Source organism: Thermobia domestica, chromosome 11, assembly GCF_964235325.1.
Source record: "Thermobia domestica chromosome 11, izTheDome1.hap1.1, whole genome shotgun sequence".
NCBI classification, from domain to species: Eukaryota; Metazoa; Arthropoda; class Insecta; order Zygentoma; family Lepismatidae; genus Thermobia; species Thermobia domestica.
This window is the reverse complement of record NC_137464.1, coordinates 4,597,357-4,623,245: the sequence shown is the minus strand read 5'-3', so window position 1 is coordinate 4,623,245 and position 25,889 is coordinate 4,597,357. Positions and strand designations below refer to the sequence as shown.

Genomic DNA, 25,889 nt, shown 5'->3' with positions numbered 1-25,889 from the left:
AGTACTAAGGAAGTTCCGCTGGCGCATGCTCCATGCTAGGACCTTACTCTCACGTGCACAGTCACTTCGTGCAACATATAGTTTCCTAGCTACGGGACGCGTGCCTCCTTTAATATGTTGTATACGTCCAATTAGGAGTTGAGTTTGAGATTCAGTGTCTCGTTCAGCAGCGAGGCCATACGAGGATATGGACCTATAGCTTAACGTGCGATTCGAACCACATGACCTCCTGACGGGAATCGAATCCGATTTCTCACGCTGAAGATACGTACGCTAATCATAATGCCAGAGGGAGCTTATGTACAATTAGTCGACAACAAAGCAATATCTATTATCAAAATTGTGCTTAGGCTTAGATCATCGTTCCGTATAGGCTTATTTAACTAAAATTAATGAGTTTTCTCGCAGTTTTTTCTCTCGTTTCTATTTTATTATTTTATTCAAACCTTTTTCCCATCCCTTCCCACTTTCTTTAAGAGAGAGCTAGTAACAACCTGAAATACGAAGGTGAACATTGGTTAAAGATACTGAGGATAACTACTATTTATTTCTAATTGAGATCTAATGCGTATATAGTACCTTCAATAGCCACTTGCTTGCTTTTGGAGCATAAGTTTTTGGATTCGATTCCTGGTGAAGGCGCAGTATTTCTTATACCGAATCTCATAATTTGAAAATCGCTCTGTCCGAATAATCAGCGAAGGAATTTCATTCAGAATATGTCCGTTGCGAACCATTTTTAGCTCCCGGCGTAAGCATACGGGAGCTTCTGGTTTTACTCCAGATGTGTGTGCGTGAGTGGTCCTCTACTTCTCGATAACTACTGGTCGGATCTCAACCAAATTTGATGGGCAAGTAGCTCATCGTCTAAGGAATAAAGCTCATTATATTTGGTTGCCGAGCTTGGCCAGGCTCGGCAACAGAGGCTGTGTTCCATAGCTTCACACACCGAGAGCTTCTGAGGTTGGTTCACCAACTGTGTTCCCTTTGTTATTAACAATAAACTAACATGTTAACTCATTTCCTAATGTCACTTGATATCTCATCACTTACAGTCGATCACAAACATTGATACCTCAGCAAAGATTTCTGGCTGAAATATTCTAACGACACACTTACAATGTTAAGTCAATCAACAACCACGAGCACATTCTATAATTATGCTACGCAAAACAGAAACTGTTCGTAAATATTGCTACCGCTTAACTTAAAATCACGAATTATCTCGGGATTTTTATTTTGCCTATAAATTATGATCACGAAAATATTCGTGCAGCGCAAAAAAGCCTGACTGTAAATTTAAACAACGAATTCTTACGTTGCTTGTATTCGGCTAAGTACACAGGCGTCCACTAGATGTAGTCAACTTTCATCAGTTTTAGCTAGTAATTTGCTGATCAAGCAATTAATTATTCACGTAATGACCCTAGTAAAATAGTATATGAGGCGTATAGTTTCTAAATCCGCCATCTCCAATTTTCGTAAAAAATCAGATAAGTAGATTTGCTGGCATTCCTTTCCATGCCCGACACGATGAGAGACATTTTTGTCATTTGGTAGTTATAGTGAATGTCCAGAAAGCAGGAAAGTATTTCTAAAAAGAAAATTTTATCTCACATAATCCCTCAGTTATCAGTTTTTCCTGCTTTTCTCGAAACATTTTATCAAGGAGATGGCGGATTTAGAAACTATACGCCTCATATGTACATTATATAAATAATTAACTTTGCTGGTTCTGTTTTTTCGAAATAGTGGTATTTTCTTGCATAATATTACAAATTTCTGCAATATGAATTGAATGAAATGTTTACTTATAGTGCACTTGTTTTTCACGCTTACTAGGGAACACTGAAAGTGGCTTTATGTGTTCTACTCTGTTTTACAGCCTTCCATACAGCAATAAATATTTGTTCCTAAAAATATACTCTGCCATTTAATTAGTAGGATGTGATATTGGATTCTAAAATATTTTAAAATAATTTGACATGCATTACAATATATATTTGTTTTGCTTTTGCATAATTTGGTAACACTTATTTAGAACGTACATATTCGGGATTTTAATATTTTTTTTTTTTTTTTTTTTTTTTTTTTTTTTTTTTTTTTTTTTTTTTTTTTTAGAAAGTTTCATCCTAAATTTTCATCACCCTAAATTTCAATAAATTCAACAAACTGTATACAATATGTTGTAAACATTCGTTTTAGCTTTATTTACACTAATAAGTCTTCAAAAAGTAACACCAACAATAAAATACGTTTATTTATATCTTGAACGAGTATACTCGTGGTTTTCAAATCGGCAATTTTCAAGTGCTTATTTTGAGCCTAAATTTTGTGTAATTTTAAAAATATTTGCTTTCACTCACTATTACCTTCAATGTAGGACAAAAATAACAAATAAAAAAAAATATAAAATTTGGAACGTCTTTTGCGAAAAAAAATTATAAGTTAAGCGGTTAAAAATTACGCCAAAGGCATCATTACTATCAGAAAGCATTCAATGTGACTTGTCATGAAATACCCTTTAATTACTGTGTATTCGCAAGATTTTTATTGCTTGAAACTGTATTTTATGTAGAAAGGCGGTATCGAGTATATATCATCTACATTTCTGTTTATCTAGCTATATACATATGTGCAGGCTAGATTTAGGAGGGGTGCACATATATACCATCTGAAACGAAAAGCTGTCAGAGAAATAGCAACACTTTCCGAAACTTTCTGCCGTCATTTTTCCGTTCGGGGTTCAAAACAAAGCGAAGTTATGCAACAGCAATAGTTCGAATCGATATTTTACGGGTTTAAGTAAGAGGATTTACCAAGCAAAACAGTATTCTTCAATCACACCAAAGATGCCTCAAGGTAGTAAAAGATTTCGAATTTAATTCAAATATATATATATAGGGTCGACGCATAAGTTCGTGCGGTTCTTACATTTAATATTGTATTCTTATTCTGCTCTTCTGTTCAAATTCAAATACAAACATAACATAGACATAACATTAACATATTCTGCGAGTGTGACAATACATTGCATACGTTGCAAACACATTCAAAAACTTGCGCCATTTCCCGCGTTGTTTGACGAGGATTCTCATAAAGCAACTCATTCAAGCGATTTTCGTCAAAATCTGAAGATCTTCCAGAACGTGGATCATCAGACAACTCACACCGTCCTGCTCGAAAGTGGAAAAACCATTTCTGTACTGTTCTCTCAGCAATTGCTTCATTCCCGTAACCCTGTACAAATTGTTCTCGCAGCTTCTGCTGCACTGGTTAAACTCGAAGAGTAAAATGTGACGGAAATGATGACTTTTTTTAACTTGACATTCCATATTAGTTTGTCTGAAATATATACAATAATACGTTCACCATCAAGAACACCCGTGTTTCACAACACACAAACTCCAAACTACGATAAAACAACGGAATAACGATAAACAATCGCTTCACGCCGCATCGTTGCCAACCCAAAAGAAAACCGTATGAACTTATGCATCAACCCAATATATATATATATATATATATATATATATATATATATATATATATATATATATATATATATATATATATATATATATATATACTTTATTATCCTTGTACACTCTCTTTCGTTAATAGTACTATGATTAGAAGAAGACTAAAACTAAATTATAGTAATCATATAATAAATTTATTTAAAACTGTCATGCAACAACCTATAAGCGAAGGAGGTAAAAAGATATCTGCTTTCATTTCGCAGTTGCTCGTCAGTCAAGCATTAGAAAAAGAAAAGTAATCTCTTCCGCTCGGTTGCCAAGACAACGATAACGTTCATTCTAACTTTGGAACTAATTATAACTTAAATAAAAATAAAATTTGGCCATTGCAATCACTTACTGTCCCTAATTAAGAGTTACAGTTTCGGTGATATATCATTGCCTTTATCAGATACATTGTCAAATACAATTAAGAAAGGAAATGAAATGAAATCTTTGAGTTTTACGTCCCACGGTTATGCCGGTTAGACTAAAGGAGACGGTGATTATGAGAAATGAATGAAATGGTGGAATGAAGAAAGTGGGAGGAAACGGGAGAATTCCGAGAAAACCCACGAGTATGGTGTTTGTCCACCACAAAGTCCACACGGCGCGAGCTGGGATCGAACCAGGGACCCCAAGCACCGGAGGTGAACGCTCTACCACTGAGCCCTCACAATTAAGAAAGGAATAGTGCACATAATTAGATAAAAAAAAATCTTTCAGTTTAACGTCCCACGATTATGAGTCTTACGCTGAGCAAGATGGATGATTAAAGCATGTGGATGATGATGGAAGAACTGGTGGAATGAGAATATGAGGGCTCATAGTGGTCTGGTCTCTTGTAAATAGTTGAAAAGTGACCAAAAGCCCACGAAAAAGTGACCAAAAACTCATCATGCCCATTTTTTCCATGTCAATTTCTCCATCACACCTCTGTTTTATCTTTTCTTCTTTACTTCTTCTTTTTGAGCTTCCTCCTTTCTTAGGTTTTCTAAGTATGCTTTGTAGTTACGGTAAACAGACTTAGCAGATGTAATAAGCTTCTTAGTAAGTGGAACCAGTTCTGGCGGCCTATTTCCGAATTTCTTTATCCCAGACATTATATTTAACTTAGCATTGAGAGTTCTCAAAGCCGTGAAATATTCAAATTCATCACCTACTCTTAAGAACATACAAGAAGCATAATACAAGACGAACACGATGAACCACACAAACACACACGCACAACATTGAGCGGAGCCTTAACTATCACGAGAGAAAACTAAGAGACTATTATGATAGAAGAAAGAATAGACACAGAAGGGTTCTCAACCCCACCTTGAGAGCTTAAGCATCCACCAACCATCCACTGTGCTTTAGAAAGAATAAAAGCTGAAGTGAGAATAAAGCTAACTGTTTCACATGTGACAGCAAGTGCTGAAGCTTTCAGAAGAGTAATGAGGAACAAGATTCTGCCTCTTTTCATTTATTTTTATAATATTTTTCTTAGAAAACTGCCAATGCAAAACATAAATCACACGAAAAAGTCACTTTACCTCCCAAAAAAGTAACTTTTAGTGACGAACTTGAAAAAAAGTAACTTTTAGTTAAAAAAAAAAAAAGTGACTCGCTATGAGCCCTGTAATGTGGTAGGAGACAGAAGTACGCTGAGAAAACCCACGGACACAATGTTGTCCAACACAAACTTACTTGGCCGGAATCGAATCAGGGACCTCTCGCACCAGAGGTAAGCGGTCTACTACCACTGACTCGCCGTGTCCTCATAATTAGATAAGAATATGATATGAATTACATAGGACAGACAGGGAACGAGTCAGAAAAAAAGGATTAAACAACATAAAGAAGAAAAACAATGCGGTTTACAACATATGAGAGGTACACGACATGAAAGACTGAAAGATGTACACTCATGTCCAAAAGACTGTCGCATATCTATAACTGTCTTTTTGTAAGAATATAATTTGATAATGATTTTGCAGGGTACTTTTAATACTGATACTGTGTGTATAGTCGGGAAAAGTATATTTGTGGTAAATTTCATAGGAAAAGAATTATAAATATGAAAATTAGAGTGAGTAAAACAACGAAAGAAGGTTTTATTTTCGTTTTATTGTTCTTATTTACTGTTCTTTTGACATGAAATTTGCCACATACATGTCTTTGCCGATTATACACATACTAAGATTATAAGAAATACCGGGCGATTTCGCTATCAAATTATATTCCTACAACAACATATTTATAGACACACGACAATAATTTTGGACATGAGTGTACCTAGGTAGAAGGGCTAGAAAAGGAACGAAGAAATAGAATTTAGCGATTAGATTTCTGGGGTTTCCGCATCTATGGCCATGTCAGGCCATCGCGTATGAGAGATGACGTCTCTCAGTTATCATACTATCTGAGGAAAAAGAAGGAAGCGGCCTGGGACCTATATGATAGGTACCAACCCGGCATTTGCTGGTATGAATGAGAAAAATCCAGGAAAACCTCACACAGGATGGCTGGCCTGAAAAAGCTTTTTACACTTTTTCGATCAAGTGTCCCCACCGGGAATCGGACCCTGAACAGGAAAGAAGAAACATGGAAGACCCACAATGGAAGAGAGATTAATGAACTGAACTAGTACTCTAAGTACATATGATTTGTGCAACAAGGTATTAGATAAGATAGAGAAAGAACAAAAAGACAACATCCAGTGTATTATACGATATAAGGATAAGAACGCGTGTGTGTTTAATCAAAAGTTAAAGACTTTTAAACGGGAATTCAAACCTAATTAAAAGTTGAGCTCTGTACCTAACTGAAATTTATAGCTGCAAAAACGAAAAGAAGAATAGTACTGACTGTTAGAAATGACCTTCTCTCGTTTTCTGAAAATATAAGCTGTAGCCACACATCATATTTTCATGATGTGCTTAATGAAACCAATAATATATCGTTCAAACTTTAACATAAAGTAGTAGTAATAATAAGTGTTGCTTCGATCACATTTCATTTATAACCAAGCAATAACGTTTCGTTAAGGTTAAGACTTTCTGTCTCCATTACAATCAATCATATCCTTTCTTACCAATTTGCCATGATACAATAAAAAGATTTAACATTCAGTACAAACATAGAGAACATTGGTAACTGACTTAAAATTTTGCTTCATCGAAAACTAGAGAAAGGAGAAAGATCCGTTATTTCAGTTCAAATAAATGAGTTTAATTTAAAGCAAAACACGACGATTACCATATCAAGAAGGACCGTATGATAACACTAATTTTCCCAAACCTATTCCAAAATTTTCTACGAAAGCAAGAATATTATCAAGACCGAACTGCAGTGTTAAATTTAATGTGCACGGAGAAACAAGAAAGCATGTTCATTGCTAATAGCTTTACATATTATTACAAACTTTGCCATAATAGCTAGTACATTATTTGTAGCAAAAGCTTCTAACACTAAACATGTATGTCAATTAACATTTTAATGGCTTAAGCGTATTTTTATTATTTTTAATATATCAAACAGCTACCTATATTACGAAAGAAAGCACATAAATCAAATATATACCAAATCACCTGACAGGATCAATGCGTTTATAATACAGTTCCATGAGAAGTATAAGACCAAGGAACAGCGCTAATTCAGATCGGAATATAACGATTGCCAGCGCAGAAAACCATATAAATCTTCCATGACGTTGCTTTAACCAACTATCCAACGCAAGCAGTACTGAAAGAGAAACGAGAAAGTAAACAATATTTAAATACGTAAACAATATAAGTAAGATTGCCAATGAACACATCTAATAACTAAGATAAAGTATTTAGAATTCCGCACAATACACTAATTTCTCCCGACAATTCTAGCGCTTAAATGAGACTGCACACTCAGAACAATCAAAGTGAGTACATAAAAATGAGTTAAAAAGTTTCCACTGAAATGATACAATAAAAATTTTATAAAAACGATTAATTAAAAATTTACAAAAAACCAACATATCCCTAAACAAAGAAGAAAAAAGTGTTAAGGTGGGGGGAAAAGAAACAATAACTAACTCTATGGCCTATGGAAGCCGGAGGTTCAATGCCACGTTCACAAAAGCTCACCACTTGCTTCTATCCTTAGCTAACTGGATCCAGTTTCTACTTTGTATTCCTATTTCTGCGAGATCCATCATAATATTGTCCTCCCATCTGCGCCTAGGTCTTCCTAATGGTTGTTTTTCGATTGGATTTCCAGTTAAAACTTTGAAAGCGTTACTACTTTCTTCCATTCTGCCTGCATGACCTATCCATCTGAGCCGCAGTTCCTCGTTATGAAATTCTAGTTCTTCTTGGGTCCGAATGTTCGTCTCAGGATCTTGTTCTCAAATACTTTCAGTCTACGTTCTTCCCTCAGAGTAAGCGACTAAGTTTCGTAACCATAGAGGACAACAACAGGCTTGATTATTGTTTTACATATTTTAAGCTTCAAATTCCTCGACAGAATTCGCGACAACAAGAAATTTTGAACTAAATAATAACACGAATTTCCTGCTTTCAGTCGACATTTAATTGCTTCATGAATATGGTTTTGGTCTGTTAATTTTGATCCTAGAAAGTATCAACTTTGTCGAAAGTATTACTTGATATTTTAACGCATCCATAATTTGCTGTATTACGATCCCTACGAACTTCCATGTATTTAGTTTTCTCTGCATTTCTTTCTACTGATCTCCTATCATCCCCTATTAAATTTACATCCTCAGCGTACGCCATAACCTTGTGAATACCATTCAGCTCTAGACCCCAGTTGCTCTCTTTGCTGTAAAAGAAATATTACAAACAGTTTAAAATTTTCAAAGGCACGAAATGTTCAGAGATTGTTCATTGATCAAATAGAGTTTAAGTTCCTCTTCTGCACTACGGCTACATGAGACGGGACCTACTGTTAAAATGAAATTTGAACCACTATTTACCTTCCTTATTGGTTTAGTGGCTAGCGCGCGCATCTTTAATCACTGGTTCGATTCCCGGTGGGAAAGCACACAGTATTACAGTAAATCGCATTCCAATGTCAATGTCAGTGCCAATGAGATTAACCCAAAAGTTGTTAAGAGATTTTTATTCACTATGTTGTCCTGATGAGAAAAGCTTCATAAAAAGTACTTTTTACACTGGGTATTTGATTTTAAGCGGTGAAGCAATTTAATCTTTTGGATTTTGGACTCAGTTTCCTTTCATATGCTTAGGAAGATCTGAAAGAGGAAGATGGGTGATGCTTTTAGAATCACACTGAAATTATACAATTGCTATCTTGTAAATAACTAAGGAATGTCTTAATTAAATAATGGTAGTAATTCTTACAGCTTCTAAGGTTGGTTAAAAAATCTCAAGGAATTCCTCTTCTGCAGAAACGAATGTGGCTACGGCAGATCATATCACCTGTGTAAGTTGAGTGAGGAAGTTTATGTTCATAGGCAGTTGTGGGTCATGAACACTATCTTGAAATCAACTAACAAAGGTGTTGATCAAACAAAACAAGAGTCTTCCGGTAAACATAATGCTATAATTAACTCAAAGGCACATAAATTGTTATAGTTTCTTGAAACTTGTAACGATTCAAGGTCAGCCCTGTCTCTGTTTCCTGCAGATAACGGACGAAGATCCTGACAATGCAAGAGAGTATTAAGGTCATCTGACGCCATAGCTGTCGACTTCATCAACAGATATTCCGAAAAAAGTTCCACAATTTCCCACGGCATCGTCGCAACATTGATAGCCAAGTTACGGGAAACAGGTAATATGACAGACAAATCTTGCAGTGGCTGTTCCGAAACAGCTACTGACGAGAAAATGTCTACAGTGGCTCTGACATCTTTTGACAAATATCCGACAGGAAGTAAACAACGTCTATCTGTAGCGTGTGGTGTCAGGTGTTCATTGTGAAAATGTTGCATATCCAAAAGTTATTTCTGTACAAGATACAAATGCATCAAACTAGCAGAGGATGGCCCACATAGGCGGATCAAATTCTATACCCAGGCTTTACGCCAATACCAACAAAATCCTTTATTCGAATAGAGTATTCTGTTTTTCACCTAGATATATTCCCACGTATGGCAATATAAACTGTCAAAACCACCGGTTCTGAGATGGTGGTATGGAGTGGAATATAGGGAATCCGTGCTACTGCACCCACACTCATCGACACCATTCCGCATTAGCTCCAATTGCTTCACGATACAGTGTTGGTATTCCTTCTCACAGAAGACGGCATTTTCTCTTGTTATTCCCAGTGCGATGACATACTACTACACTACGGAGAAAAATTTAGTCAGTGGTTCCACATGCATTTCTCAATCACTGGATTCAGAAAAGTTATCCTGTAGAATGGTCACCTAGATCACCTGACTTCACTCCCCTGATTTTTTCTTCTACGGGGTTACTTGAAACATATATATATATATATATATATATATATATATATATATATATAAACGCAACGACCACCACCTTCGTCACTGCATCATGGAGATCGCAAATGCTCATACGGTACAAAATGAATGCACGCCGTATTAAGTGTGTTCGGCACGACTGACAATACATTAAGTATATTTTCTAGGTACATTTGTGTGCCTCAGCACATTTATGAATCACATGATCTATCTTAAGCTCATAAAAGTAGATTCTGTGTGGATGAAGATTTTATAGTACGCATATATCACATTCACAAAGATACGTAGTAAAAAGAGAATTACTGTTCATTCGAGAATAATTAGAAAAGGGCATTAATAACAAAAAGTAAACTTTAAAACATAATTGGAGAAATGTGGAACTACAGGAAATAAAAACATAAGTCAATATATAACCTGGAAACTTATTATTCTTACCTAATGGTAAAGCCATGATGTTTGGCAATGGCCTACTGAGATAATACATGAAGTGATACTGACTGACCGTCACAGCTACAAACCACACAGCGAACCGAGAACCAAAAGACGCCTGGATGCTTTGTCTCAGCATTTTGAAGGCAAATATTACACATAATCCCAGAACACCTCGAACTGTAACAGAAAATCATTGCATGTAATTAAACATGGTGAATACAATGCGCAGTAACATACTTTTTTTCGGGCTTTATTGATAATATTAAAACATATAAAAGAAAAAATTAAATCTTTTAGTTTAACGTCAGACGATTAGGGAGATGAGATGGATGATTAAGGATGGATGAACTGGTCAAATCAAAATGTGAACAGGAACGGGAGTAGCCTTTCGCCACAAACGTACTTGACCGGGGATCGAATCAAGGACGTCATGCACCAGAGAAAACATATAAAAGAAATCAGCTTAATACATTTCGGTTTTTAAATCAGTCGACCCACATATTCTTGTATGGTTGCCTGCAAAAGTGAATATCCAGTATTTTTGTAAGTTCTACCTCAGACCAGTGGTCCTGTAACGTATATGGCGCTTGTCGAAGAAAGAAAGAAAGGAAAAAAAAAACTCTTTGTAAGAATTGTAACATGTTTGTAAGTGAGCAGTTACGTAATTTCACTTCTAACCAATAGAGGTCACCTCTGCCTAGGGTAGATACATAGGCATGAGAAGTTCTCTCGTTGGACAGAAGATCGCATGACAAGTACTGTCATGTGATTGTATGCTTGCTGCGGGGTGTGCGTGGCGAACCACGTCATTTTGCTTCAGTTATGTATTAGGCTCGGAACTAAATTGTGAAATTGGTGTTTGGTATAATATAACCTAAGGAATTACTATGTTTCGACAATACGTATGGCTTTAAAAATTCGTGAAGGCTGAAGAAGACCAAGAAAAGGGGAATTGAATAGTGGAAAATTCTTACAATGCTGTGTTAAAAATTAATTTAATTTGTGAATCGTAATGTGTAAAGTTTGGTGGAAAGTAAAGTGGAATAGCCCTGATTAAAACAAGGTGGTATTCTTGTGCTGTATGGGGACTAATGGGAGGTCGAAATATTTAACCTGTTTTTGGAGAGTAGTAGGAGATTTGAAATTATTTTCGCCCCCTCATTATTTCCTATAGAGCGCAGAACTACTTCCTTTTTAATTGGTTCGGATCCCAAGGAAGAAGTCTTTAGATTAGTAAGTTATGATAGCAAATTTAGTCATATGAAGCGCATATATTATTTGACTTAAAACGATTCAATACAATTGGCACTAGGAAAATATTCTGTTGGAAGAGTTTTACGTAACAAGTCGCGTTATTACATTTGGAAGGAATTAACTTGAACTATTTGCAAAAATTGTTAAAAGTCGTTGCAACTTGCGTTATTTTAAATGTTATTAAGAGAAAATTTAACTTTGAGATATTTGCTAAATTTGTTAAAAGTAGTTACAGCTTGCACAATTTCGTAAGTTAAAAGAAAATTGGTTTCTTCAGATACGGGAATTAAATGTTAAGGATTTGTTGTTCGGAAATTCTAAAGTTTATAAATTCGAAACCTATTAACGTATTTGTTCGAAAATTGAGTCTTGGACAATATTTGGCTTGTTGGTTCGTTTAAAATTGTTGTTATTAATCTTTTTGGGGTTGTAATAAAAAAATTGTTACTGTTGGAAGAACGTTTTTCATATATTTCCTGAACTAAAAATAAGCTTAGTTGCTACCAGAAAAAAAAAAAAAAGAATTGTTTTCAAGTGTTGACTTCTCTGCTACCGGAACGAGAAATGCGGAATCCAACCCTGACTATGTGCTTGTGATTGGTTTGGAGGCTGGTAAGAGGATTTGAAAAAAATGGAATAAAATCTTTGAGTTTTACGTCCCACGGTTATGCCGGTTACGCTAAAGGAGACGGTGATGAAGAGTAATGAGTGAAAATGGTGTAATGAAGAAAGTGAGAGGAAACGGGAGAACCCCGAGGAAACCCACGCACACGGTGTTTGTCCACCACAAAGTTCACTTGGCGGGGGCTGGGATGGAACCCGGGACCCCAAGCACCAGAGGTGAACGCTCTACCACTGAGCCACCGCGGCCCCGTAAGAGGATTTGACCCGGGTCTGGTGTATAGTTTCTATATATTAGACAGGGAACACCTGGCTGTTACCAGTGGCCAAACTAATCACTTAAACATGTGGTACGTGCAGCATACAACAAAGCACCTGAAGCAGAATGACGTGGTTCACCACGAACACCCCGTAGCAAGCACGCAATCACCTGACAGTACTTGTCATGCCATCTATTGTCCAACGAGAGAACTTCTCATGGCTATCTATCTGCCATAGGCAGAGGTGATCTCTATTGTTTAGAAGTGAAATTACGTAACTGCTCACTTACAAACATGTTACAATTCTTACGGTTTTTTTTTTTTTTTTTTTTTCGACAAGCGCCACATACGCTACAGTTCCCAAACTTTTTTGACTGAGAACACACTTTACTGAACGTACAAACAGATTCTTAAGAAAGGAAATGTTAACCACAATCCAGACTAGATCATTCTAACAAAGAATACGATCCAATTGAGAAGTTCCGTTTCCGCAGCGATAAACCTTCGAGTTTTTTGACTTATAGACTTGGTATTACATATGATAAATCGGGGAAATAATCAATTTTAATCGTACCAATTCTTCGGATTTAAATGGCAGTTCAGTCGTGCATATGCCACTCTATATATTATTATCTTAAAAGTTCAATAATATATAAAAAGTGGCATATGTACTTAAGTACAACTAACTATACAACCACGATAGAATAATACATAAATAGTCTCAAACTCCGATCTTCCGCCAATCAAAATTTTCCTGTCTTATTCCACAAGTATGATTTTTTTCTTTCTAAGTTTTAAGGACTTTGTACATGCTTCAGGAATAATTATATACAGGGTGAGGCAAAAAGATGTTAATATTAAATGAGTGTTCTTTTTGTTCTTGTTTAGCAGATTAAACCATGGCGTGTCGATATTCCATTGAGGAACGAAGGAAAATAGCTGCCTGGATGGAGGTTTTTCAGTCCCCTAGCATCGTACACAAAAAATTAACGGCCTGAACTGGACGGGATGCACCCTCGCGCCTGACAATTGGCAGTATCTACGAAAAGTTTGTAAAGACGGGATCCAGATCAAGACGATTTGCAAGGAAAACAGTCGTAGAAAGATATCTGTCCGAAATGAAGAGAATACTTTCAGCGAGAGTACCTTCAGCAAGACGGAGCCCCTGCCCATTACAGTCAGATGGTTAGGGATTACCTGAATGACACATTCGATAAACGTTGGATTGGTAGATGTGGTTCTCTCTCATGGCCAGCACGTTCCCCCGACCTGACGCCATGTGATTTTTGGTTGTGGGGCATGGTCACGGATCGTATGTATGCCACCAAACCTAGCAACTTGGAGGACCTGAAGCACCGCATCACTCAGATCATCGCTGCTATCCTTGCCCAAATGGCCCAGAAGGCCATACAATCGACAATGGACAGACCCCATAAGTGCATTGAGCGGGATGGATGCTAAATTGAAACTCTGTAATCAATTGTCTTGTAATTTCAAGTGAGTGATTTAATGTTAACATCTTTTTGCCTCACTCCGTATTTGGCTTTTATTATTTACGGTTTAAGTTTGTTGGATGTACCAGGTTTGTTCCTCTGCTCTTGTTAATAATGAACTGAAATGAAATGAAATTTCTAGTATTTCATCCAAGGCGAAAGGAGACGGAGACGATAAGGACGAAATAAAAGGTGTAATGAAGAATGTGTGAGGAAACGAAAGTACCCCGAGCAAACTTACGAACATGGTGTTTGTCCACCACAATGAGCACTTGGCGCGAGCTGGGATCAAAACAGGAACCCCACACTAGAGATGAGAGCTCTATTAGTGAGCCACTGCGCACTCTTGTTAGTAATGAATTGATGTCATCTTCTTGGGTGAAGTTTAGAGAATCTCAAGACGATTCTAGGTTCTATAAAACTCATTCCAATTATTTTTTTTTCTGAGGAATCGAACCACAGCACGATCGCTTATATAACTCAAACCGAGAAAATTTACTAAAAAAGTTTTAATGTTATATCTTGTATTGTCAAATATATCTGTACGGAACACAACTTTTAGAATTTACTCACCAATATATTGTGCGCAAAATTTGCTAAATCCCAAACTGTTGGAAACAGCTACAACTGGTGAGGCCAACGCTGAAATTACAATGGGTCCAAGAAAAGTACGAGGAACAACACCCGGAAATTCATGATGATCATACTGTAAATAGAAAAACACCGAGATTACATATCAAGTCCTCTTTATACAGCGATACCTTTCTATGTTGTCTATCTCTGAAAGTAGAATCTAACAGAAAATAAATGTATTTTATAAAATACTATTATAGATTACATATATATACCATAAAGCAATTTGAAAAGTAATCATTTTGTTCTCTCTTCTTCTGTATCTTGTTATAGTTAACTTTAAAGTAGGGTGACCAGATTTTAGTAAATAAATAAATTATATATATATATATATATATATATATATATACCATGTCGATTGGTTCCTTATTCTATTATTTGGTAATCCTATACACCTGTATACTTGAACCACTTTTGCTACAGTGTTTATCTAAATATAATAATAACAATAAAATATATGTACACTGGTGCGCAAAAAAAAATTCCGTAGCCCGAAAGGTTATTATTTGTGAGTATAATTAATTAATAACCATGTGGAAGACATATTTTTAATTTTAGGTTTCTTTTATTCATTTATTTTTTCAGAAATGTGTATGCTTTCTTCTACTATATATATATATATTGTTAAGTGATACACTATGATGCATGTTTAATGAAACAGTGGTAACAAACCAGTAGACCGGAAAATATAAATACAATTAGTCTGTTGTATATGCTAATCATATATTTTTAACTCTGTTCGTTATCAGGTAGCATAAAAGGTATTTAAGCCTTGCGCACAAGATGGCGTTATTGTCACACAGCTCAGGGTATGAGTTGCATCGCGTCAGACCTAACACTATTTGGCAACTGACAGCTGAACTTAGTAGATGTGCAAAAAAATGTTGGAGCCAAGAATTGGTTATAATTTCTTCGAAACTCCCTGACCCCTAGCTGAATTTCCTGACTTTCCCTGGTATCTGGCCACCCTGGAAATGTATTAAAGGTTTCCAGCATTCTTAATATGATTATGTACTACACTGCAAGTGTACAAAATAACCAATTCATTTATAGGTAATTTATGACTATTTCAATGGTCTCCCTTCACCCCTCACAGTCTCCTTTTCCATTCCCATTTATAATTTTTACCTAGGGCTCCCACTAGCCCAACCGTGGGGCACGAAACAGACCACAAAAATAAAACAGAAACAATATCTAAATTGTAATTGGCAATTTTTTCTTTTATTGTGCTGCCAAAATACTTGAGCCGTGGCAAAAATGTGAACTAAAGCTCACACCCTCACACACCCACGCGTTGAGCCCATAAGGGTTCAGCTGTTGCTAAGCGAAAGAAAGCCAGTGGAATTCCTTCAGCTGATAGCAGCGTTTGCAACGGAAGACTAGGGATCAAGTCAAGGTAGCATATCTATAGGTCATTCTTACATTTTCGATTCATTCAATGATTCCGATTTCAAAGGAACTGATTCCTCGCAACAGTTCCTTCAATGTTCCAAGGAACCAGTTCCTCCGAAACGAAGTTGGGTTAGGAGTCATGATGGTTCCTACTGTCTAATTATGTTTACTAATTATTTTAAACACTGCTTTTTGAAGTAACGAGAAAATTACTACTATTCTAATTTCCACTCTAAGAATAGAATCATTAAAATATTCCCAATATAAAAGTCCGGGTAAAAATTTTTCCCTGACTCACAATGAAAGTCACTGACTTTCTCTGACTGGTAGATACGCTGTCTTTTCGTCAAATATATTTGGTATAAATAAATAAATAAATAAAATTACATAAAACGACTAAAAAAGTTATATGTAACTTAGAAAATAGCATCAAATTGATCACTTTGGACATTCAATTCTTAAACATTTGTAAGCAAGAAAATAAAATACCATTAAAATAATAATAATAATAATAACAATTAAAAAGAATAGAAAATGCCCAAAAAGATTTTACAACACCTGCAACAAAGGTTACTAAAGAACATCATTACGAAAAAAAAAATCACGCTAGAGCCTGTCTATTCTACCTGTGCCCTCGGAAATTATGCGAACTATACCTCGGCCCAACCCCCGCCGCCTTCTGACGGATGAAACCCTCCCTTTGCTTAGGGAAAAAAAAGCGAATGACCTCAGCTGTGCTGTCATTCAGTCGTTTGATCTTGACGAGTGAAGATCATAGGCTACTTAGAGTGGCTAATAAGATAGACCACAGCAAAGCGCGTGAAATAATTCATTGTGGCAACGCTTCCGCATCTAACAATTGAAAGATGTCGGTCACAGCAACTTATCCCTCCTCTTTCAAGGGAGGTACGGGAAATCACATATCTACAGTAGCGCCAGGGGCACAGTTGAGATGGACAGGCTCTAGCACTTTATTCAGAAGTCAGCTTATATTGACTGTAAGTTTGTAATTTAATCTGATTTACTCTTAGGCAGTGCATTTTTAATTCATACTAATTTTGCCTCTATGTCAACTTAACTTTTTTCCTTCCATAGTGTTCTCCAGAGATATCCCTTAATGTTCTAAAACTGTGAAGATGTAATATCATGAATAGAGGTATCATTACCTTAATAACCTATTGTGTGTACGTGCGAATTCAATTATATATAAAAAGTTATAATACATTGGCACAGTAAACCAGAAGTTTGGGTTCGATTCTCGGTCCAATCGTACAATTTTTCACTATATGTATGTGAAGATATAGCTTTGCCCGAGTTTTCTCAAGCCGGAGAAAAAGCGCTTTTTTCTTCGAAATATCGCTCTGTCATTTACTGCGCAGCTATAGCGAATGTTGCCAATTCCATTATATCAAAGGTGAATGAAGCCCTTTCAGAGAGACAAAAAATAACTTTTAAAATATTTCATTCATATTTTCGATGTTATTATTTACTTGAATTTTACTGCAGAGTTTTCCCACACAAAACCCCCAAAATGTTTTATGGATCAAAGCAGAATGCTCTCGTAAAATGTACTGCCTAATAATATGTACTAATTAATATATCGGGTGTTCTAAAAATGGCGCCCACGGACCACACAGCTCTATTCTAAAGGTCAAAATAAAGCGAAAATGTTATATGATGGAATACCCTTCGGGGCTTCCTTCAGCCGCTATGGGGAATCAAAATTTTACTATGTGGCAACATCGCAGATTAACTTGGAGTCATTAGCGTTACTCTACGAATTCATCAAACAGTTACATCGATAGTGATAACTGGCGCTAGTGTCAACGTCTATTGACTTTAACTGTAATCTGGCAAGAATCGATGTAATTATTTGACGGATTCGTGTGAATGCAAACTAACATATTTCTAAAGCTAAGATCTCACTTAGTACCCGAAACCGGTGATCATACTCAGGATTTTACCTTCTAATATATTTTGGCCCTCTGGCCATGTATGGCCATGTAAGCATGCCTGCAAAATGTAAGCAAGTGTATCACTAAAATTTTTTTTTCTTAGTCCTGTAAAAGAAAAAAATAGCGCCAAGTATACCGAAACACACATTGTGTCAATGGTCATAGAGAGGGCTAAAATATGGTGAAAACCGAAATCCTAAATAGACGCACTGTTTCAGGGCACAAGGTAAGATTTTAGTTTTAGTAATATGCATAGTATAATTTCCATCAATAACTATATCTTTAACCAACAGTCCGCTAATCATGAAGTCTAGAATTACCGAGCACTAACAAAACGCTTTCTGAGCTTACCTCTGTTAGATTCCATCTATGATACAGAATATCATGCATAGCTTGGAGGTTAAAACTTTCCTCAACTTTTGTGTATGGACAATACAAAAGATGAAATGATGCTACAAATATCATTAACCGATCCATCTGAAAAGGAAGGAAGAAAAAAAAAATGCTTAATATAACTTGGGGCAGGAGGTCAATAAAATATTTTAGTTCACAGAAGGTAAACTAAACGCGCGCACATTATATAGATTTTAAAAAACGTAACTTTTCAAATTTATCATTGTATAATTCTGTCACTTTTGATATTAAGTCAACTAAATAGATCAAATTATTAAACGGATAATTGAAAACACTAATCCGTTTCTACTATAACAGTTCATTGTATATTTACTAGTTTTCTTGAATGGTTTTCAGAAATGCAGCGGTCACATATAACATATTAACGTAACTATAGAAAAAAAAAATGAGTTTTAGTGTATATTATGAAAAGGACTTGCAGGAAGCACTTTCGAATTTGAACGACAATCTGGGAAAAACATGCAAAATGAAGATCATTACCATCCGGGGTGGTTGTTGTTATAGAAACGAAAAACGGTACTACTTTTGGGTTAACTTTAGTGGTGCCTCTCAGTTTTTACTAAAAATTACGAAAATTTACAGGAGAAAGGAGGTAAGAAATGGTGATTTGGAGTTATAAGATCTTTAGGTGTATCAGGTTGGGAGTTTAATACGAGAAATTATATGTAAAAGTTGGTACTATTTGCAAGACGCGAAAGCTTCCGCAGTTTTAAAAGACAACGTAACCTAACAATTTTTAATGTTTTAAAAGCTTCTTTTCTAGGTTTGAAACTGGAGGGGCACTTCTTAAGTTCAGCCCTAGTTTTCATCATGAAAACAAATTGTGAATTTTCGAAATGTAACAATAATATTTAACGCGCCTGCTCCTTACGGACGCATTCTTGTACAGGTCCCAGGGTCCTGCCGTGTTAAATCAGCGCCCGGGGCGAGAGTATACGATGGCGCCCCCATACATATATTCCAAGCAATTTTTCCTATCATTTTTCCTTTTTTCTCCCGAATTGTTGTCCCCTTACTTCGGGGCCCAGGGCTGTTGCCCCGTTTGTCCCCCCCCCCCCGCGCCACGGCCCTGACAGGTCCCCCAGCTTCACTTTACTCTGACGCAGCCTAGATGTAATACTAGCTTATAGTAACACCTACCAGTTTGGTGCGCTTATCGCACTGTAGACGTCGTTGCGCGGAAGAACTACTTTCTACAGTGAAAAGGTATCAACTCTGATGCTAATGTAAACTTAGGGTTCCAGCTCTTTTCTCTTAAAAAAAAAAAAAAAAAAAAAAAAAAAAAGTTACAATTTTGGTAATTTCTCTTCACATTTGGTTAGTTTAGAGTAAGTTAGGGCCTATGTTTAGCAGAAGGGGTCCAGCTCTTTTCTCTAAAAAATGTTACTATTTTGGTAATTTCTGTTCACATTCGGTTAGTTTAGGGTAGAGTTGGTTAGTTTAAGTTAGGTTAGGCTAGTTTAGGTTACGTTAGGTTAGTTTAGTTTACGTTATATTAGTGTAGGAGTCCCGCATAATTTTCCAAAAAATGATAGAATTTCGCTTAATTCTACAGTTTAGGTTAGTTCAGGTTAGCTTACGTTAGTTTATGTTAGGTTAGGTTAGATTGGTTATGTTATGTTACGTCTAAGTACTTGCATCACTCATTTCTCCTGTAAATTTTGTGTTTTTTACGTGCTCTTGGACCCCTTGTACTAAACATACCCCTAAGTTAGGTTAGGTTAGTTTATGTTAAATTAATGCAGGGGTCCCGCATAATTTTCCAAAAAATGATAATTTGGCTTATTTCTACTAATATTAGGTTAGTTCAGGTCAGCTTAGGTTAGTTTATGTTAGGTTAGATTTGGTTACGTTATGTTAATTCTAAGTACTTGCATAATTCATTTCTCCTGTAAAGTTTGTTTTTTTACTTGCTTCTGGACCCCTTGTAATAGACATACTCCGTTTTTAGTAATAAAGGTTCTTAATAAAGTAGAAACCCTTGTTTCCAAATATTTTTAGCCCCTGTACGTACGCTGGAGTAATCTAAATCAGCAGGCAAAAGAAAAAAAGTAATTACCTTCCTAAATGTAGGCTAGGAGAAGGCAAGTATATTGATATCTAGGGATGGATGAAACCTCAAGATTTTTGTTCTATATACTTAGAATCAGGGATGCAGGATAATAAAATTATGACTAAACGAAAATGCAAAGAAAAACGAGGCAAAATTCACATTAGATTACTACTAAGCATACTTGAACTTTATCAATATTATATTGCTCAATAAAAATCGCCATTTGGACATGAAATATATGCAGATCCACAACCGTACTACACAGACACTGTTTATCCACTACCAGGCAGACGACACGATACCGAGTATTCTTCTTCTTTTTCTTCTTCGACATCTTCTCCAACCTTGAACTTCTTTCCAATGATTATCTTCTTCTTCGGTTAAAACTAGCAATTGGTTCTTCTTCTTTAGTGTACAAAAGTATTTGTTTATACGAAACAGTCAATATGAGGAAAATATGGCGGTGACTACAACGGAAGATGCGCTTGGTCATTAGTGAGAAAGAAAGTTATTGATTTAATGTGCATATACAATCATATTTCACACCTGAAATGGTGAACGACAATTCATAATATGGTTTCTATTAAAAAGTGAAAAATGAAAACAAACAATCAAAATGTAAAGTGATACTTTTTGTTGTGTGATCCGTTAGCTAAAATGTCATGGTGTGTTCTAGAAACAATGAATTAGAAATTGACGGATACAACCTAAGGGACCTCCTTTTTTAAGTTTAAAAAAGTGGTGAAAGCTGTCATATTTTAAGCTAAGTTAATAGTAATAAAATTCTATAGTAAATAATTTTTAGATAGGTAAGGCCGTGCCTTCATTGCTTCCGAATGCGATTGCGAATGCGAATGTTAATTTCCCAGCACGTGTAAATAAATTGGAGTGCCTCGACTAGTTCCGACCTGCGAATTGCGAAAACCCCAATGCGAATGCGAACGATCCCAACATGCTGGGATTGTTCGTCCGAATTCGTACGAATGGAGAGTCGTCTGCAGTGAAATTGAGCACTGCATGAGAGAAGAAAGTTTGTTTTGCGTGAAAGCAGACGACGTTGCGAGGTGCGGAGATAAAAAAATACAACAAAAATGAAAAAATGTTGATGCTTTAATAAATTGTTTTTGATAAAGTTTCATTGTGGATCCAAGCTCATCCAGATTACCACATATGACACGTCGTGAACAAATTATGGGCAGTAGTAAGTAAAGAACTTAGAGTGGAACATATGTATAATTTTCTTTGTTTTCCCTTTAAAATGTGAAGATTTAATTAATACACGAACCGCAACTTTTTATTTAATTTATATTTCCTCTTAGTTCCTCAAATAATGATTTTACGAATACATGTAATTATTGACTAATATGTTTGAAATAGGAGGAATGTGTTTTTTACTCATGGAGAAAATTTTCTTAGAAAATCGCTTGATTTTGCAATCTCTAATTTTATTTAGTTATATTTTAAACTGAAAATAGCGGTTACCACAAAAGCATAATAATAATAGGAGAAACATTCACTCTATTTTGCACACAAAGGAAATTAATATATTTTATTATTATTATTATTATTATTATTATTATTATTATTATTATTATTATTATTATTATTATTATTATTATTATTATTATTATTATTATTATTATTGCTCTGAAAACTTTAAGATATGAATTTTCAAGCAAAAATATTTCACATTGAAGGTTTGAAAGAGACATTGCAACTTGATTCGCATTCACAAAACTTCGGATGTAGTAGAGGCACATGAATTCGCAGTTCGCATTCGCATTCGCGTTCGCAGTCGCATTCGGATGCAATGTAGGCCGGCCTAAGGTTTGTAAATATAGTCTGCTTTATGTAGATACGTTTCGCCTGCAGGAGACTTATGTTAGTCGAACTCTTTAGTATGGCACTAATCGCGTTTCAAAAGGACTCTGCGTAAGACCCAGTAAATTTAGTAGGTAAGGCATTAGGTTTAGACCTCCTTTTATTTTATGTTAGGGTTAAGGTTCGCATGAAAATGGCGGAAAGTATGCAGGTAATGAACGAGCAATTGATTGGTACAGACTTAAATAGCTCAACAGGTAATTCTTCTAATAAGGACAAAATCAATACAAATAATGAAACAAATACGGAAGTTTAATATGAAAATAACGATAAATCAAAGAATAGCGAGTCAGATTGTGAAATACATACTAATCTATATCAAAGTCACCATCGCACTCCGTATTTCGTATTCCTTAAATCGAATGATAAAGACTTGGAAAAAATGCACCCAATGGGAATAAGTAGAAACTCATACCTTGCAGAAATTAAAGGCATTATGAATTTTCATACTATTGGTAGAAATTTAATTAAAGTAACATTCGACTCAGGCAAGAATGCAAATGCACTCTTAACACGTGATATTATAAAGAATAACAATTTGTTAACATTCATACCGACACATGCTGTGTCATCAATGGGGATAACTAGAAATGTAGCTCCAGATATTAACACGGACGAACTATTAACAGATTTTGATTGTTCAATAGAAATTTCATGTGAGACGCATATTTAGAAACGATAAAAACAAAAAGAGGGTCCTTACGGGAACAGTACTTCTGACTTTCAATACGCAATACTTGCCGAGAGACTTTAAACTTTATTACCAAAAACTAGACATAGAACCGTATATACCGCAAGTAAGACAATGCTCTAAATGTCTTATATGTCCACATCCAAAAAAATGTAAATCTAGTAACACACGTTGTAAAACTGGAGAGACACATGAAACTAACACTTGTATGTCTTCATTAAAGTGCTTTCATTGTACAGAAACCCATGAGGCCGACTCGAAAGAATAAAGGGAATACCAACGTCAACATAATATAATACACTTAATGGCTACAAACCGTATCTCATTTAATGAGGCAAGTAAGTTAGTACCAACAATTTCATATCGTAAAATTATAACTTCAAATGTACCGGTTGGGGTACAAAGTTCCGTAAGTGGCATGAATCAATCTACTAGTAGCCAACTGACAAAACAATTATTCCTTCTTCAACAAACAGAATAGTAAATTCACACAAAAAGCGCAACCTTCCTTACAATCAAACAACATAATTTTTAATAAAGAAAGTCAAAGCACTAATACTCAACTCAAATCGTTTAAAACACGTAAAGAATTAGAAGAGGATGAGGGGAGGTAGATTCCATGGCAATTCAATCTGACATACCTTGGATGGTTTTTAGTTGCCAAGGCCGCTCCACTTCCAAATCTACAACAAAGACAAATATATGACTTCGCAAATTAAAACGGCTACCCACTTCATTTAGTGAAAAATACAATGAACAAACTTTCGCTTTCTCAAACAAAAACAAAGATCAATCTTCATATCAGAGTGCAAGTGCTTAGTATACACAATCTGATAACTCTATTTCTAGTACAGAAAAATTAAATAAAATTAAAGAAGGTTTATCAAAAATGCTTAACACTTCCTTCTTAGTACAAAATATCAATCAGTCCCCAGATCACATTCAAAATATAATCGAACAAATTGTCCTGGTTTCATAATGGCAAATAAAGTTTTAACTTTTCTACAGAGGAATGCACAAAGTCTAAAGGGAAAATTACATTTATTACAATTACTTATCAATATTTACAATCCTCATTTAATTCTTATCCAAGAATCATTGACAAAAACAAACTCACCTCTAAAAATTCCAGGTTATATTATATATGAAAATTTAAGATATGACGGTTGCGGAGGTGTGGCCATTAGTATTAAGTTTGATATCACACACTCGAATATAAATTTTAATGTTAGCACTGCCACAAAACACACAAATTATAGGTACAGAAATATCAAATATTTCAATTATTAACATATACTCTCCACCAAATGTCATTCTTTCAACAAAGATATGGAATGATATTTTTAGACAAATACAAAAGCTATATGTAATAGCATCTGATTGTAATACTCACTCGGCCTTATGGGGGAGTTCACATACAAATTCTGCTGGACGAAATCTTCAAATTACATTAGTTCAAAATAAATCCATTTATTTAAATGATGGTACACCCACTCGACTTACCTTAAACAATAATAGTGCTCCTGATGTAACTATTACTAGCCTAGAATTATATCTAAATTGTAACTGGAGTGTTTTCTATAATCCTATGGGTAGTGATCATTTCCCTATCATCACTCAATTAACATGTAATAACAATACTCAATTATCACATATCAACTTGGTGCCCGACAGACTGCAAAAAGAAAAACTTCATTATATACCACATACCCTAAATTGGTCCATATCTATATTCTTCCAATTCCGAATCTTTCTTTAGTAATCATCACACAGCTTACAGTAACCAAACTATGGACAGAAGTATTAATAAATTTACAGACATAATCAATCATATTGCAGATACTTCGGAGAAAAACTCTAAACCTGGACCAAAAAGGGTAAACATAAACAAATAAGAAATATATACAAAAAACATTTTGCTGGAATTCTGAATGTCAAAAATGGGTAAATTTGTGTCATTTACATCTTAGAAATTATTTTAAGGCTAAAACTAATGAGAATTTTGCAAAGTATCAAAAAATTAAAGCAAAAATGAAACAAAATCTATTAAGTATCAGGAATAAACATTGGGAAGAATTTTGCAACAAACTTTCACCATCAACATCTTGGCCCAATATTTGGAAATTCCTTAAGAAACAAATTCATCCTTTTCAATCAGCGATAATTTCATTTGACGAAAATAATAATACATGGATAGACGAGTTCCACAGTAAAATAACACCAGCTTATGTAAACCCCGATAGGAATTTAATAATAGAAGCTCTATTAAATAACAATCATGATATGGATAATAAAAATGTAACGACACCGATGGATGAAATTCTACTTGCACTTCAGCAACAAAAACAGGATTCAACTCCTGGGCATGATGGAGTGAGATACTCACATATTAGAAATCTACACACTTTAGGTATAAAAGTCCTTTTGAATATGTTCAATAAAATCTAGGAATCTTCGCTTGTTCCAAAGTCAAAGAAAACATATTAATAGTACCAATAAAAAACAAAAAAAACTGTTGGTCAGGCTGATAGTTACAGGCCTATAGCCTTAACGTCTTGTATATTAAAATTATTTGAACTAATACTAAATAGGCTAATGTGGTACATACAATTTAATAATATTTTTCCTCCAAACATAATAGGTTTTCGAGCCATAAGTTTAGATATTAAGGGAGCGTGTGATAATGTAATATTAGAAAATGTAATTAATTGTATGCATAAAATTAAAATTCATCCAAAATTTGTACGTATTGTACACAATTTACTCATAAATAGAGAAATATATATCAAATTAGAAAGGTATTGTAATGCTTCTAGACAGACATCTAAAGGTGTAAGCCAAGGTAGTAAACTT

At 35.2% G+C, this 25,889-nt stretch overlaps 1 protein-coding gene across 3 annotated transcripts in view; it reads right to left on the bottom strand.

The window, feature by feature from the left end:
• Positions 1-20,904, bottom strand: part of Alg12 (Alg12 alpha-1,6-mannosyltransferase) — a 41,594-nt gene extending 20,690 nt beyond the window's left edge. Inside the window, exons 1-5 of one of the 3 annotated variants that reach the window (XM_081729948.1) lie at positions 20,767-20,904; positions 18,349-18,474; positions 14,591-14,723; positions 10,393-10,566; positions 7,097-7,250 (exon numbers count right to left, since the gene is read on the bottom strand). In XM_081729948.1, the coding sequence (XP_081586074.1) occupies positions 7,097-7,250; positions 10,393-10,566; positions 14,591-14,723; positions 18,349-18,474 (587 nt within the window). In that variant the 5' untranslated portion in view covers positions 20,767-20,904. Of the gene's footprint in view, positions 1-7,096; positions 7,251-10,392; positions 10,567-14,590; positions 14,724-18,348; positions 18,475-20,470 lie in introns of all 3 variants that reach the window. The other 2 variants (XM_081729946.1, XM_081729947.1) reach the window with 2 other exon arrangements.
• Between the last annotated feature and the right edge of the window lie 4,985 nt (positions 20,905-25,889).